A 17185-nucleotide genomic window follows, 5' to 3' on the forward strand; every position below is an offset into this window, starting at 1 on the left:
TTCTGGTGCAGCCCTGTATGCCTCTTTGCAACTAATTTCACTTTGCAACTGCCAAACAACCACTTGCCAAACAGTCAGAGAATAGTCTGTTTTCCCTAGTGACTGGTGGTTGCCAGGCCAACTGGTCTCTAGGCTTGCCTCACTAGTGCCTTAGTCATCACCTGATAAGTATTTTGATTACTGATTAATCCATCCGTCCATTCTCTTCAGCTTATCCAAATCAGGGCCACGGATGGGTTGGAGCCTATTCCTGCTGTCATGGCGAGAAGCAGGGTACACACTGGATAGGTTGCCAGTCTGTGCTTCCCATTTCAGTATTAATTGATGCATAAATGCAAAATATAATCTGTTTCCAAATTTGTGATCGCAGGATGAGGGAAAATCACAAGGAGCATTTTTCACGTTCATTTAACATGTGATAGTTTTTCGTGGCAGACACTTGATCACTGAGTAAATGATCCCTAGCTCATTTGATGGGCTAACTGACAGCTCCTTAGTGTTTTATTAAGTAAATTATTAGACAGATGTGCTGGAGACACCCATTTGTTTTTTGTGTGGAGTCATAATTAGGAGTGTAACAATTCTGAAACTAATCCAAACATGGTCTCTTTTTTCATTTTTCCATGTGAGATATTTCTCCTCCATCTGCCCGCCCCCCGCATTTCCACCAATGTTGAGCTGTCATTAAGTTTCTTATAGATGTGTTAATAGGACATAGAGACATTGTACCACAATAGTTAAGGGCGGCAACCTGGTCCCTGAATGTAAACGCATAAGAACTTCTGGAGGGTTGTGTGCTTAAAGAGATTTATTTATTTTTTATTAAGATAAATGGAAGCTTAATAAGGGCGGTTTGGAAATGGCTTCAGTAATTTGCATTATGGTAATAATTTCCATGCATGACAAATGAGTGATGCTGTGCCAAAAAGCATGCGCTAACTGTGTTTTTGCTAGTTGGGCATGGGAAGCTGTTAATGTCTGGTTAAAGTGCGCTACTCTGGTAGAAGCCGCATTTCAAAATAAAAAAGCAAGACCTGAAAATACAGAATAATGGAGTCTTTTTTTAGTTCATGATCAAGTAATGATTAAGCAACCATGCCTGTGGTAAAAAGACTTCCAGTTTTTCTTACTTACCCCCTCTTTAAAAAAAAAAAAAAAGATGAAAAAGCATGACGGCAGATGAAATGATTCCCGTCACAGTCGCTCTGAAGAGCTTCAGTGTGAGTTCTCTACAGTATCAATACATTGACTGACTCAATCCACTGCATAGATTGGTTATCTCATTTAGACGGACTTCTGGACCTCATGTTTCCCATCCCTAATGCTACCGATCTGCTATATTGATGGTCGGCCAGATGGAATTGTGGCTGGCTGTGGTCAAGTAGAAATCTAAAGCTTTCTGTCACTTACTTACTGTGAGGAGAAGTGCCCGAGGAAGACACACATACGGTCCAATACACACACTTACAGATTGTTTGCAGCGCTCCAGATTGTGATTGATTGGAAAGGCAGCTGTGTAATCAATAGCAGCAGCGGCGAAGCAGTCTTTGTGTCAGAGGATTTTTGTTGTTGCTGACATTTATGTTTATCATTTTTTCTTCTTGTTGATGGAATCTCATCACTTGTTTCATTCACATTTAGAATAATATTGCATGTATTTCACATATAGCACAAGTGATATTGAGGGTGATAATATTTGGGAATTAAAAGCCTTCAACAACAGCAGAGATGAATCTGGTGATAGATTTGTGTGTTTGGCAGCGTGGTCTTTATTGTGATTAGCAGTGACGGCAGCATAGGTATTTGGATTGTTAGGGACTGCAGGGACTGCAGGGACTGCGCGGCTGACTTGTGACCCCGTGTGAATTTACACTGTGCTTTATTAAGTGGTTTCTCTGCTGCCCTGCAGTTTTTGTCACAGTGGAAATGAGGAATTTCAGCTTTGTTTTCAGTTATTCTCAGGAGGCTGTAACAGGAATGCTTGCCGATTTTTAATCAGACAGCTTTGGTAAAAGGTTGGAAATTACAGGACTAAAAAAATCTGAATCTACAGAGGCTACTTTTTACTTGAAACCTTTATGCTGCTTGTTTCAAAGAGCTGCCAGTTTGATGTGTATTCTGTATTCAGACTGTGCAGTTTTGGAAGTCAGCTGAGGACAGAAGAGGGATGTTGCCATCATATTTAAGGAGATGGGTGAGAGATAAACTGCCAGATTGTTTAAGACTGAGTAGTACATGTATCTTTCTGATGAAGCTGTGTGTGTTTAAGTGGAAAATGTATACAGCTTTTACCGTTTCCTTTCCTTCTTTGATGTCCTGTGTCATAAGAATTACAATAGGTGCTAAGACTTTTATGTGCGCCTTATAGTCGTGAAAATACAGTATGTGTTTGTTTTTGTTTTTTTATTCTGCTGCTGTAGCCCATCTGCTTCAAGGTTTGATGTCTCATATGTTCAGTGATGTAAAGAGTAGTTATTTGAGTTACTGCTGCCTCCTATTCTCCTCTAATCTCTGTCATTAACAAGGTGTTTACAACCAGACAACTACTCTGTAAAACCTGGAGATCATAGTGTGGGAAAATCCTAAGAATTAGCAGTTTTCTGAAATACTCCGTTGAACATTCATATAATAATAATTATAAAGTAAGTCTACATTAATTTAGTGTATTTTTAAAATATATTGTATTTCCTTAAGCCAAAATCTTTGTAATGGCCTCATTTAAAGTAGTGTTGTTGTATTATGTGTAATACACAGTGAGTTTTAAGACTGTGTGTTTAACATCCACTCAATGCAAAGGTAAAGTATGTGTGAAACAGCATAAAACAAGCTCAAAACAGCTGCAGGGATTTGCCTTGTGCACTGTATTTAAAGATAACCAGTCCATGAGTTATTGCAGCCCTTCGAGGCTCATTGCACTGACCTGGACTCAAATCCAACACAGTCCTTAAACTTATTTTTACAACAATGTAGACTACTGTTTTGTTTTATGCCCAATATTGATGGCACTTTTCCTTTGTGAATTTTATGTGACTTCCTCCCTCCAGACTCTCTGAGTAACTCCCCACAGGACCAGCAAATTATCAACGATCAAACTTCATCAATAGACTTCCTAAATCCCCGCGGGGAAGTTGTGCAACTATCGATTTCTTGTGTCTTGTTTTAATTACTGGTGAGAAATGAGGGGGTCGGATGCAATTTCAGTCATGCGTGCGTGCGTGTGTTTGACCCACTGCCTCCGATAGCAAACCTCAAAGTTCTTTTGTGCACCAGAGATCAGTTTGACCCAAAGATAAATTACTTCCTGCGTTGGGAAGTGGTGACCGCTTGACCTATTGAACATGTAATTTAATTTTTGTGCCTTTTTAGGGCATCTGTCAGTAACTCACTGCATATTCATTCACGAATCATCTGCAAAATTATCTGCATGTATTTATTCAGTAAGATACCACTCTGCATATTTATGCTTATATTTGCATGCCAGTGGGGCGTTGGATGATTCATGGCATTCTTCTGTCCAGCAACCAGTTAGCGTAGCTTAGTATAAAGACTGGGAACAGGAGGAAACGGGAAGCCTGGCTCTGCTTAAAGCTTTGTGTGTTTGTGTCCAACTGACAGTTTGCTGTTTTCTGACTACTTCTTGACTCTAAACAGTGGCAACGCCAGTAACGACAAAATTCCAAAAAGCACCCGACACAAAGCAAAAACTAAACTGGAATAAATCTACGTGTTTATCGACACCATTGTTTAAGTAAAGACCGAGTATTTGTTTCCCCATTTAGTGCTAAGCTAAGTGAACTGGCTGCTGGTATCATTTAGTCATTGCTGGAAAAATATGGCTTTTTCCAACCACCTCTTGCAGATCTTCCAGGGAGACTGTGAGGCATTCCCAAGGCAGCTGAGAAATGTAATCTCTCCAGTGTCTCTTGGGTCTGCTTTGGGGTCTCCTCCCAGTTGAACATGCCTGAAAGTAGGTGTTCTAGTGAGATGCCTGACCCAAGACTGACTGGCTCCTTTCAATTTGAAGGAGTAATGGTTCTTTCGAGTCCCTTCAGAATGATCTAGGCTGATCCCAGACACCCTGCAGATGAAACTCATTGTCATTACTTGCATCTGGAGTCTCATTCTTTTGATCACCAAACACAGCTTGTGAACACAGGTGAGGGTATGAACGTAGATCAACAAGTAAATTTTCCCACTCAGCTCTCTCTTCACCACAGCAGATCGGTACAGCATCCATTTTGCTGCAGATGCTACACCAGTATTAATCTGTCTAGTCTGTTAATCTCCAGCTCCACTCTCCCCTCACTTCACCAACCAAAAATTGGACACTCTGCCTATTTCCAGCTGTTTGACACTGGCTTGCAAAACACTCCAGTGCGAGCAGGAAGTCTTGGCTGGATGAAGCCCAAAGAACCACATCATCTGCAAAAAGCAGAAATGAGATCCTTAGACCACTAAACCCGACGCCCTCCTCCACTTGGATGCTCCTAGAAATTCGGTCCAAAAAATTATGAAAGGGCATTTGTAATTTATCAGGATCAAAACAAGAGCAAGATGTTTTAATTGTGTTCAGTCTGTATTTTGTGTCTTTGTTATTAGCTCTCATTCTGGTTCCATTCACTCCAGCTTCTAACCTCAGAATTGGCATTTATTCTATTGTATATATTGATTCTACATACTTAAAATGGTTTCAGTACACATTTTCTGCTATATCGACCAGCTTACCAGCTGTGCTTTCCCCTTTCTCTCCTCGCTGTCATGTAAAATTCAGTCTTCTCCTTTAAAAACTGAATTAATTTTTTTAGAGTTGTTAAAAGTGGATGAACAGCTACATAAAGGAGACAAATATAGTCCAGTGCTGGGGGGATGCTGTTCAAATTAGCAAAATTACTAAAAAGGAGTTTTGTAGGAAGCTGCTGTTTTGCTAAATACGCTAAAAACTGAAGGCTGTTTTACAAGAACTTAATCAGCAAATTAGGCCAGTAGCTGGTGAGGAAAATAACTTCATGTACAGAATAGATGACACTTATAGGTTAAATAGTTTAAATCTGTGCTGCAAAACCGAAAAATGATGCCCTTTGCAAACTTTCAAGTATTGCTGAATAGCTGCTGTATCCACACGCTGAGTGAGTGGCTGAAGTTTGACATACAAGGACTTCAGATATTATTTATTTTTTTGACCCTGTGTCACCCACAGTGTGGATTTAGTGGTGCAGAAATGGAGCAGTAGACAGTGACAGATTGGTGATGAAGAGAGAAGAGAGAGACAGGGGGAACACCTCTCCTTGAAAAAGCTGAGCAGGACTACCTTTTAGAGTTGTGTAGGTGTGAATGGGATTTTCTTCCTGACACTGTGGGAATATGAGGTGAAACTGAAATTCCTGTTATAAAAAGACTCCACACTGTATATGTCGCTAATGTGTTATTGCCTGTTGCATTAGCTAATTGCCTTTTCTGTTCAGGGAGAAACATCGAGATTTTCAGTGTTACTGTACACGGAGAGAAAAAAGGAATTTCTAGATTAAAGACAGAAGTATGCACCTTAGCAGTCTTTAAAAGGGTCTCTACTGATTTTATATATTTATATATAAAATCAGGTGCTCAGGAACTTTTACTCGTGCACCATAGAGAGCATCCTGGCGGGAAACATCTTAACCTGGTTCGGGAACAGCACCATGCAGGACAGACGAGCTCTACAGAGGGTTGTGCGGTCAGCTGAGCGCACCATCCGCTCCGAGCTCCCTGACCTCCACTCAATCTACAGCAGGCGGTGCTGGACTAAGGCCAGGAAGATCGTGAAGGACCTCAGCCATCCCAACAACAGACTGTTCTCTCTGTTGAGGTCAGGAAAGCGATTCCGCTCCCTGAAGACCAACACAGAGAGACTGAGGAGGAGCTTCTTCCCGCAGGCGATACAGTCTCTCAATCACACCACCACACAGTACTGACCCACACATATGGTTCTTACACACACACTGGACTTTCTGGACTTTCTGGACTTTGGTTTTGCACAACACTGGTCACTATATTCTTCATTTCCGGTTAATACTTGTACAGCTGCTGTTATTGTGTATATATTTATTTATATTTAGATTTCTTCATACATTCTTATATAGTTCTATATTGTGTATTGTGTATTTTGTTGTACAGTTATTTTATTTTCAACTTTAATTTATATATTTATCTTTATCTTATTCTTCCCAGTTAAATTTACCCTTCATTCTAATTTGTGTTGTACAGTTATTTCATTTTTAACCTTAATTTATATTTTTTTCCTTCCTAGTTAAATTTACCCTTTTTAATTTTTCATATTTATTTCCTATCTTATTCATAGCCTTTTCCTTTTTTGTTCTCTTTAGGTCACGAGCAGTTGTCCAAGCATTTCACTACATATCGTACTGTGTATGACTGTGTACGTGACAAATAAAATTTGAATTTGAATTTATATATTTATGAATCAGTTATCAGTTATTAATCAGTTATTTGTTGATCACCCAAGTACTTTCATAGTGGACCTTTCAATGAGTAAGACCAGAGCTATCACGTCAGCTGCCATCTTCCACGTGTATGTTTCGCTGTACCATGGTACAGTATTGTGTTATTGACTTCTTCTTCAGCATCTAAATATAGAACACTTGTAGCTGTATGCTCCCCACTTCAGTTCCAGAGGAACTGCCTTCTTGGCACACACTTGGTACGCTGTAGTCCCTACTGTGCCGAAGAAAAACAAGTACCATCGTGTTTTTAGAATTTTGGTACTTGATGGCACCATAAGTATCGGTTCTGATGACATGTCTAACCAGGTTTGTGAACATTTGCAGTCAGCTGCAATGAGCTCTGAGTCTGAGTTTATTAATTAGACAGTTAGCCATTGTTTCCAAACCTTTGCCAGTTGGTCTGAGAGTGATTGCAGTCAGTGGAGGCCAGATTGCAATTGGCTGGTTGCCTTAGATTGCCTTAGATGCCCAAGACAACCAGCTTGTTACTGTAACTACTTGAAATTGCTACTTAAATAAAAAGAAATTAATAAATTCAATTAGTTGGTTACCACCGATTTATCTGATTTGATTTATCTGATTTAAAGAATGGTAGAATGCTTCTCCGCCATCACTGCCTGCTTCTTTTATGAGCATGGAGTAATGTGAAGGAAACAGGGCTCACTGTGTGTCAAAACAGCCTTCCTTCAAAACATTTAAGTGATCTTTACTTACTTTTTCCTATAGTATGCACAATTGCAGTCACTGACTGGTCATACATGAGCGTGAAAAATCATTTGTTTCTGCTTTTTTCTTTAAAGTAGCACCTCTCCCTGTATTTGCAGGGCATACATGTACTATACAGCTGCAAATGCATGCACACATTTTGTGCAGCTTACATAAACCCACTAAAGAAGTAAACCGGGGCCTCAGAAATTAAGCTGTATTAAAGATCGTGGAGCAAGATTTCTTCTCTGTTCTCTCTCCAGAAATACAATTTGCCTTTTGAGAATTTTCACACACTTTGCACTTTGATTCTCTCTCTGTGGTTAAGCTAATTTCAACTATGACACCACGCAAACTCAGTTATGTAAACGGGCGCATCTGCTACATTAGACATGCGTGAAAAGTAGCATATTCATACCCTAAAGCATCATGGGGGCTGGACTCTCTCTGTGCGAGTCGGTTTCAAACATCAAAGGCCAGTTCCAAAGAGAAGTTAATGCTCACATGTAAGAGTCTGTCTACGTGTGTGTATTTTTTATCATCCTACAGGTCATATCAGTTAGTGAGCTTCTGCAGCACTGCTATTAATCAGCTGGTATCTCTTCTGCTTCTTCTTCAAAACAGGATATGAAGCAAGCCCACTTCCTGTCTGACTTTATCTGTTGTGATGGCAAGTGCACCTCAGCGCATATTGGTTCCTTTTTTTTTATTTCCCCTGAAGTTATTGCTGTTGTTGAGTCCTCTCTTTCTGTTGAAACGCCCTTTGATTTTTCACTATATCAGGCGGCGTGAATTTCAACAGGCAGTTGGATTCAGTTAACTTAAATTCCCTCCCCACAAAGAAGAGGTTCCTTTTTAAAAAGAATCCAGAACTACAAAGGTTTTCCCAGTTCCTTCGTTCCTTTTCCTTTGATGACAGTTTGCCGCTTTGATGTAGCCTGAACTTTGCTGCAGCGTGATGCCAGCTTCAGTATCAATACTGAGTGAGAACCAGCAAATGAAGGCTTTCGCTTCCGAGTTTGCATCCAGAATGGGAAATGTCTTCCCACTTGAAAGACATTACATATTCTGTTTTTTAATGACTGATAAGAAATTACATTTATAAAGAAGTGGAGACCAAATTTAGCTCTCACTTGTTGAGCAGCAGCTTTTTTTTAAATTGCTCGAGGTATGTGTTGCTTTTCACCACATCCCCAATTAGCATCCAGTACATCAAGGTGAGCTTAAAAGAAAAGAAAATCATTTTGTAATGCCTAAACAGGCTTGGTGAAATGAAACTGCTTACTGTACTGTACTCTCACCTTTTTGGCTATATCATGTCTGCTTAGTTCTCTGCAAAAGTGATGAACAGGGAGGGAGAAACTGTCAGGGTGTAACTAAAGAAGAGTTCAAACAGAGGGCAGCATTGCTCTGCCTGCGGGGAGGCCCGTCATGACGTTTGACCTCTTTACCTTTTACTGCTTTGATCAAAAAGAGGGTTTGGACCTTAACCCTCCTGCCTTCTTGGGACCTTTTTGTGCCACTGCTATGTGTTAAATGGCTGCCATTTCCACTGTGTTCAGTGGAATATAACCAAACTTGCCACAGGATAGTTTTTACCTGTCAATGTTAATATTCCAGTGTGAATTCCTTAAATCAGCCTAAAATGGCTGAGCAGCAGAAATCCCCACACCCATCACCCTGGGGACCATTTTCTGCCCATTGACTTCCATTATAAACGCTATTTTTCAACCCCAAATTATCATCATATGATTTTATTTTTTCTTCTTTTCTTGGATGTCAATGAAGACTCAGGGCCTTGAAGTTTTAATTTTTAAATTGCAAAAAAAAATGCAAAAAAAAATAATGGCAGGTCAAAATGTATGTTGGTGCCAATCTTTGGTCCATCTAAAGGCCTACTTATAATGACAATCACATATTACTTCAACTGGTTTTTTGTGGAAATATTTAGTTTCGTTTTTTGGTTTTTGGGGCTTATAACACAGGGCGCTCATGTAATAACACTGGGATTTGAAGGGTTAAAACAACGAAAATATAATTAAAACTTTACATGAATATTTCAGGGAGAAGTAGTTTTACAAGGTTGGCTAATTTAAAGTGGAATAAAATATGGATATATGGTCTTTTTATGGCGTGGCTGAGAATGGTCCCTAGGGTGATGGGTGTGAGTTTTTTAAAGGATGGCAGGAGGGTTAAGGAGAACCTGATACAAAGGAGAAAAGAGATCTGTCAGAAACCGGAAAACACACTATTAAATTTTAATGTAAATGTGCAGCACAGGAGCAGCAGTTGCATGCAAACATGAATGCAGAGACACAGCATTTCAACCCAGAGCTCCCCTTCACATTGCTGAGGTTAATTAGGTAGGACGTCGTCTGCATATTTGACTAATCCGCCAAGAGTCTGCATTCCTGCAGCAGCACCTCTCCTCCATTATCTAATCGCAAGTTGTCTTCTAAATCTATTTAAGCTCTGCTGGCTCGGTTTATGCTTCTGGTGAAAGAACAGAAAACAATGGAGGAGTGACAGGGCAACAGACTGAGTTCGGGAATTTAGGTTGAACGTGGAAGAGCGGAACAGAACAGCTGTGATAAGAGACCTGGCCTCATTACAAAGTGATTTACAAAGTTCAAGTTGTTATCCAGTGTGTGTGGCATTCATTTTCAAAAGGCGCATCGCCTGCGTCTTGTACTTTTTGGCAGGGTTTACACATTGAATACAACGTTCACAGGTTCTCTCACTGGGCAGCAGTGAATATAAATACATATCTATCAATGGGGTTGAGACTCCTTCTCAGAGTTGAGGCCCTCGTAGAGCTTATGAAACAGATCAAATATGCATGAGTTTTAAAAGAAGTAATAGGACAACAAAGAATAATATTGTAATCTGTCAGGCCTCTAACAGTTAGCTGTGGTCGTAGAGGTTGAGGGAATTCCCTTGATGGTCAAACTGCACATTATAATGCTTTTTTCTAAGAGAATGCCAGACAACAATATTATTACCTGCTCACCTACACATACGCTGAACCAATATCATGTGTATTTAAATGAGTAGAAAGAAATTTCCATTTGCATGAAATGACTAATTATGTAACGTGTATGAAAAATTTGTACATGTGGCATGGTTTTTATTATAGGTTGGACACTAATTACATCACAATGTGCTGGCTGCTATTTGAGCCAACTTTTTTTAACATGCGGGTTAGTCCAGTACAATCAATGGAGGTCCTGCATTGTTTGATTATACGAAATGAGACAGTAAACAGCTGGTGTCATCACCAATATTTAATGTGGACAATAACTGTGAGTAAAATGTTCCAGACAGGACTCCAGCTTGTGTTGATTGTGCCGTCAACCAACACCCTATGTATTTGTTCTTCTCCACACTATCAAATGAGACTAAAGGGATATCTAAGTATATCAGAAGAGGAGCCTAAGGCGGTACTTGTATCTTTAAAATATGATGAGAAGGGGGTCCTGACCAAGTGTTGGTATGTATCAAGTTGGGAGCAAGAGTGTTAGGCTAAATTTCTTATGCAAGTTCTCGTTGACGTCCTTAGAAGAGCAATAAAAAGCATTCTAACAGGAAACATTACCAACTATTAAAAGATGTGCACAGACCAACACCGCAAGGCTTTGCAGCATCTGATTATATCTGCCCAGAACACCACTGGCACCCTGCTATGTGTCTGCTCAGAGCCTAAAGCATACTAAAGTACACTTCGACGGACACAGGCCACAGCCTGTTCACCCTGCTGCCACCCAGCAACCCGCTGAACCACCAGACTTCAGAAGTTTCTTTCCTCGGGCCGTGAGGTTATTGAATTGATCTGCCACGCTCCATCATAAATATAGCTTCAAAAATATATTTTTCTAATTTTATTTTGCTTTTGTTTTTTTTGTCAGTGATATAAATAAGACGTCATTTGCAAGCTTCCTCGACCTTCTGTGGCATAATAATAAATACAAATAGTGATTCTAAAACTTTGAAATGTAAAATTGATGAAATGTAAGTGACTGAAGGGGAAAAAAGCTCTAGAAGAGGCCAGAAAAACTATGCAGAGCTCTCTGTCGGCTTTAGGCCAACCCCCAAATGCAAAAGAAACTCAGTAGTGTTACACATCGGCCATTGCTCCACAACCTAGAAGTGTGCCATAAACAGAACACCTTGTTCAGCTCTGGCCTTTACAATGAGACTCACGCATGCTGCAAACAAGATTTCCTCATTTCCTCACAAAGTAGCTACACAAATTTGTTTGTCCAGGTTTTTATGATGGTAATATGCCTCGGTGTATGACTGCTGTGTTTTAGCGTTAATACGGCGATTTTGGGAGTTTGTCACTTCCAGAGATTCTTTGTACTGCAGGGCTTAATGACTCAGTGTACATGTTTGTTTTGGGGTAACACCAGTGGTAAATATCTGTTTCTGTGCTTTCAAGGTCTGTTCAAACCCAGTGAACCCACATTGGCAGCTTAGTGCTTGTATTACTGGGATTAGAGTTAAATAAAGGAAATATGTGATAAAATATTATAAAAATGCTTCTTTTAATAAACAGTGTACCTTTAACAAAAAAAAATGGCATGTAGCTACTAATTACACTCATTGGCCACGTTGTTAGACACACCCTGCTTTAGAGATTTTGGGCCATAGTGACATGATAGCATCACACAGTTGCTGCATATTTGTTTTTTGTTTTTTTGCCTGTCCCATTTGGTTCTTTAGCCGTCAGAATTGTTGTCTGAAGACCAACAAGGATACCCAATGGATTTATTTTGCCAAATGGATCATCATGGCATTGCCGTATTGGTCCATTTGATCGACCTTTGTTTTTATTATTTATTTTATTCTATTTTCAATTGTTACAGACAGGACAGACATGAGTGAGGGATAGGAAAGGGAGAAAGAAAGAGGAAGGAAAAGAAAAACAGAAGGGGAGAGGGACAGTGAGAAAGGGAAAAAAAAAATCTCCTGGATCACCTGTTGAGAGAAAAAGAATAGAAAACAAGCAAAAAAAAACAAAGCAATATACTAAACACAACACCATCGCATTAATCTAGCTAAGTGTAAACAGCAGTAAATACTAAATATTGAATGTTGTTGTGCAGCACGCAGGACAGACAGCGCACAATGTGCTTTGAAGTAGCAGCCAAGAAAGGTGTGATTTAAGTCTACGAACAGTGAACACCTGTGTGCACACCTGTGTGGATCAGCGCGCTTGTATTCCCCATGTAATGGTCTGCAAGAGGATGTAGAGAGCCATAGTCCTGTCCCCCAGGGCATGAAGCAGGCATGAAGGAGATCCAGGCCCCAGACATCCAGAGGCCCCAGAGTGCGAGAGCCCAAGGAGGACCACCCTCATGGGAAGGGCTGAGGATCCCCAGACGAGAGGTCACCCAGTAGCCACCGGGCAGAAGCTAGAGGGGCCTGCACCGGCGTGCCCGCCGGCTCCGCCGGCAACCAGCTGTGCCAGAGTGAACCGAGCGCAGGCCCAGAGGCCGGAGGCCCGAGGGCCCGAGGGCCCCCCGCGCCCCGGAAGAGGCCTGACCGAGCAACAGGCGCCCAGCTCTGGACACCAAGAACCACCAATGCACCGACCCCTGAGGGCATCAGTCACCGGCAGGGAGTGTGGTGAGGGGAGATAGGCCTCCACACTTTGGAGGGCCTGGGAGTTCCCAGAAAGGTGGAGTCTAAGACCCAACCTGACATATAGACACAGACAAACAGGCACACACAGACACAAACATGCATTCCCACCCTCATGCACACATATACAGTACAAACACTCAGCACTCACCCAACGTAAGGATTGATGCTGCATGTTTGTTAACTGCACATCCATGATATAAATCTCCAATTTCACCACATCCTAAAAGAGCTCTATATATGTAGATTGAGATCTGGTGACCGTGGAGTCCATTTGAGTACGGTGAGCTGATTACAAAGTTCAGGAAGTTTGAGATTAATTGAGTTTTTTGACATGGTGTGTTATTCTTCCGGAAGCATCCATAAGAAGATGTGCACATAAATGAATGTCAGCAGCAATACTAAGAGGCTCAAACTATGCCAATAATCCATGCTTTTATGCTCTTTATGCCAAATTCTGACCCCATTATTGGCATGTCGCAGCAGAAATCAGATCAGGAAAAACTTTTCCAATTGTCTATTGTCCAGTTTCGGTGATCCTGTGGAAACTGTCGTCTCAAACCAATCTTTCCAGGACCAACAACTAGTCACATTCAAAGACATTTAAATCACCTTTCTTCCTCATTCTGATGCTCAGTTAAACTTCAGCAGGTTGTCTTGCCCATGTCTGTGTGTCTAAATGCTACTGCAACGTGATTGGCTGGTTAGATATTTGTGCTAACAAGCAGTTGAACACGTGTACTTATGTGAATGTAGAAACTGTAGGTATAGAAGCTGCTACACAACAAAACCACTACCTTGACAAAGCTGCTTGGCCTTTTGTTGAGCTACAATCTGTCACCTTACATTTTCCCAGCTGTTGTCTTGCTTAAAAAAATCACCCAAATACTGTGACGACTACTCCAGAGAATTAAATGATGAAAGCTTGAATCAAAATTTTCTCTTGTCTCTCCCTCTTAGAAATATATCGAGTGTATTTATTAGGTTTTAAACGCAGCACAAATTTATCTGATACTTTTTTGCAGATTTTTTTTGTTTTTTGTGAGTCAGATCTATCTACATTTATTTCAGAACGGATTCGAAACTGGACACTGTGTCTTTATCTCTACGTGCATTGAATTTAGGTTTTCCTCCTCTCTCCTCATTCGCTGTCAGTCGGCTCTTTTTAACAACCCATCCTGCTGGCTGGATAGGTCAGTGCTAGAAGGGGTCAGCAGAGCAGCATGATCGATATGGCCTCAAACAGTCACAGTGTGCACTGATCAGCTGAACCATTAGAAACAAGCCTTGCTGTATCTCTTTTTTTCTCTCTAATCTTCTGCCTCACGATTTACTACTTGTCTTTGTGTGTGTGTGTGTGTGTGTGTGTGTGTGTGTGTGTGTGTGTGTGTGTGTGTGTGTGTGTGTGTGTGTGTGTGTACCGTATTAAGAGCAAATAGTGCTGAAATGAATGATAATCTGAATTCAGAGGAAATAAGACTGCCTAGTCGTGCACTTTGTTCTGTTAGTGTGCGTATGTGTGCGTGTGCAGCCAGCCCTTAATAGCACTTTTAATTCACGTTTAGTTGTGTCTCTGTGTGTACAGCTGTTGCATAATTCCCCTGACCTTGATCATTGTGTTGATGCCTGTCAAAACCCAGTGAATGTTCTGCTGTTGCTGCTTTACTCCAGTGTCTCCAAGGAGACAATTCCTCATGAGATACACAATCTGTCTGTGAGAGTGAAAGTAGAAGTGAAATTTAAATGCTTTCTTTAAAAAAAAAAATAGAAAGAAAGAAAGAAATAATATTTATTTTCAATTAGATTTCACTACAGGAAGGATTCCTTCGGTTCCCTGCAGATATGATCAATGAAATAAAAGGAATTAAGAGTTAAAGTGCAGCTTTTATTTTGTACAGCAAATCTTCAAAGGAAGCATTGATTTTTTTTTATCCTTCATTTCAGGATGCACATATGCCAAAATCAATAAGAGGGAGACACGGGGTTATAGAGATTATAGGGTGGTGTGACTAGATACATGTTTTTGGCAATTAGATACATAAAACCAGTAAGATTTAGAGCTCTGTGTGTGTGTGTGTGTGTGTGTGTGTGTGTGTGTGTGTGTGTGTGTGTGTGTGTGTGTGTGTGTGTGTGTGTGTGTGTATAATAAAAAAGGCTCAACAGTCACTTTTAGAAGTTTCTTGATGCAGCTTTTCAGCTAAGATTTGCTCAGGCTAGAATTGAGCTAATTAGTACTTCTCTCACTTGTACAAGTTCATTTGAAAAAGAGAGGTCATATAATTATAGCCCCGGGAAAACCCTGAGCTGTAAGTAGATTTTAGTGTTTGTGTGTCATCTGTATACGGGTGTGTTTCGGTGCGTGTTCAGCCTCTGTGGAGCTGGATTTCCTCGTAACTTTCTGTCTTTGTGTAATTTTATTTGCATGCTCAGCCGTTTCTCGAGTACAAGAATTGACCTCATTCGCTCCCATTATTTGCCAGTGTGATGAAGCAGAACTTAAGATCTCCTGACTGTTGCCTCCGAATGAGAAATTACAAGCCTCACCCTGGGACCCTTACATAATAAAGCTAGATTGTTTTGTGTGAAGAAAAGCGCAATATGAAAACAAACTAATAAACACACTGTTACACAAAGAAACTGCTCTGTAAAACAACACCTGTAAGACTTCATATGTAATTTACTTGGGGAAAAAGTGTCACTAAACATTTTAAAATGAGCAATCTGTGTTCTGAAGGGCATTTTTCTCAAGAAAACACCACAAGCCACTTTCCACCTGTCCTTGCTTTCCATGCTTGACACATTTGAGGAATGTGAATCCTAATTGGTCGGGACTGGCTTGTCATTTCCTGCTTCTAAACTAAAAGAGACTGTCGCAGCTGGTAGCACACTTACACCAGCTGATGAAATAAAGGTGGTAAATCTGTACAACTAAAAGCAGTCATAAACGTGCGTGTGTGCGCGTTGATTAATTGAGGCATTTCTCTGTTCCACAGCATGTGGAAGGGCCTGAACGTGAACTGCACAGACAGCTCAGGATACACACCCTTACACCATGCATCACTCAATGGACACAGGTAAGCCTGCTAATGAGTGTTTCTGTCACTCTATTTCTGCTGGATAGAAATTAGTTGTAAATGCAAGTGCTACTCAGTGCACTGGAAACAAATTGTTCTGTTCTTTGTACGCTGTAGAGCTGAAGCTAAATATTGTTTTCCATTATCAGCAAATCTCTAATTATCTGGATTTTTATGTGTTTGCATGCAAATAAATGGGGGACACAGAGATATCTTTAGATTGGTTTCTTTAAAAAAGTCTGACAGTTTCTTCTACAGATTGCACTCTGTGATTTTTCTATTCTTTAAAAAAAAAAAGTGTAATTCTGTGCAAATAAATAAATATATAAATAAATTACCATAACCAAAGGAAAAGAATCTAAAAGAAGTCAGAATGTCATAAATTTTATTTAATTGTTTTCACATTTCTGCTGTGACATGATGAGAGGCCATGGTACTGTGCTTATGTCATGCTGTCAGTGTAAACTGATTTTGAACGGGCCTTTCTCTGGATAAACCTGCAGGGAGGAGTCTTAACTGCAAACACATCCTATTAACTTGATAAGGTAGTTACACATCCAGGGGCCTGTTCCAGTAAACAACTTCAGTGAAAACTGAAGCAGCTAAACTAGTTGTGTTCCCGTCCTGCTGCTCCTGAACCAGATGTCTGATTTCTGCACTCATACAGTCAATATCAAAGCACATAATGAAAATGTTGATCGGCTGAGTTAAAAGTTGGTACAAACACTGTACAATACACTGTATGGACAAAGGTACTGTAAACCCATGCCTTGAAGCTCCCAGCACACATTTCATGTGCTGATATTAATGCCACGTCATGACTGAGCTGCTGTGGTTCCAGCTTGCGATAATACCACTTACAGCTACACCTACAGAATACCTATGAGGGAAATTTATTGCAACAATGCCACTGGTACCACTGCTTGCAAGGTACCACTACTTGCTCCTCCTGCCCTGGCTAGTTTGCATCATGACTTAAGGACTGTTTGGACTAGACTAAATGTATTTTGAAACCAGCACTGAATGCTGTCACGCAACATTTCTGGCTGTAAAAGGCGTTTGAAGATATTATCGACTGCTTTGTTCATGGGATGTCACATAGAGATTTGATGCTAAATAACTTTAATTATAGAGGCTTTAAATCAAAGTTAGAAGTTAGTGCATAACAATGAAAATGAAAGCCATTACCGAAAGCAATCTTGCATTTTTGGGCAGTAAAATAGTTGCCTACAGTCAGAAATACAAAATTCCTACATTATTTCCATC

The 17185-nt window shown here is 40.4% G+C and overlaps 1 protein-coding gene across 3 annotated transcripts in view; it reads left to right on the forward strand.

Moving 5' to 3' along the window:
- anks1b (ankyrin repeat and sterile alpha motif domain containing 1B) overlaps positions 1-17185 on the forward strand; it is a 278973-nt gene that overhangs the window by 62033 nt on the left and 199755 nt on the right. For all 3 annotated transcript variants that reach the window (XM_085387689.1, XM_085387686.1, XM_085387687.1), the window contains exon 2: positions 15839-15919. In XM_085387689.1, the coding sequence (XP_085243815.1) occupies positions 15839-15919 (81 nt within the window). The remainder of the gene's footprint in view (positions 1-15838; positions 15920-17185) is intronic.

This window comes from Rhamphochromis longiceps, linkage group LG17, assembly GCF_057381845.1.
Source record: "Rhamphochromis longiceps isolate RC_006_pf linkage group LG17, R_longiceps_female_GT1.1, whole genome shotgun sequence".
Lineage (NCBI taxonomy): Eukaryota > Metazoa > Chordata > Actinopteri > Cichliformes > Cichlidae > Rhamphochromis > Rhamphochromis longiceps.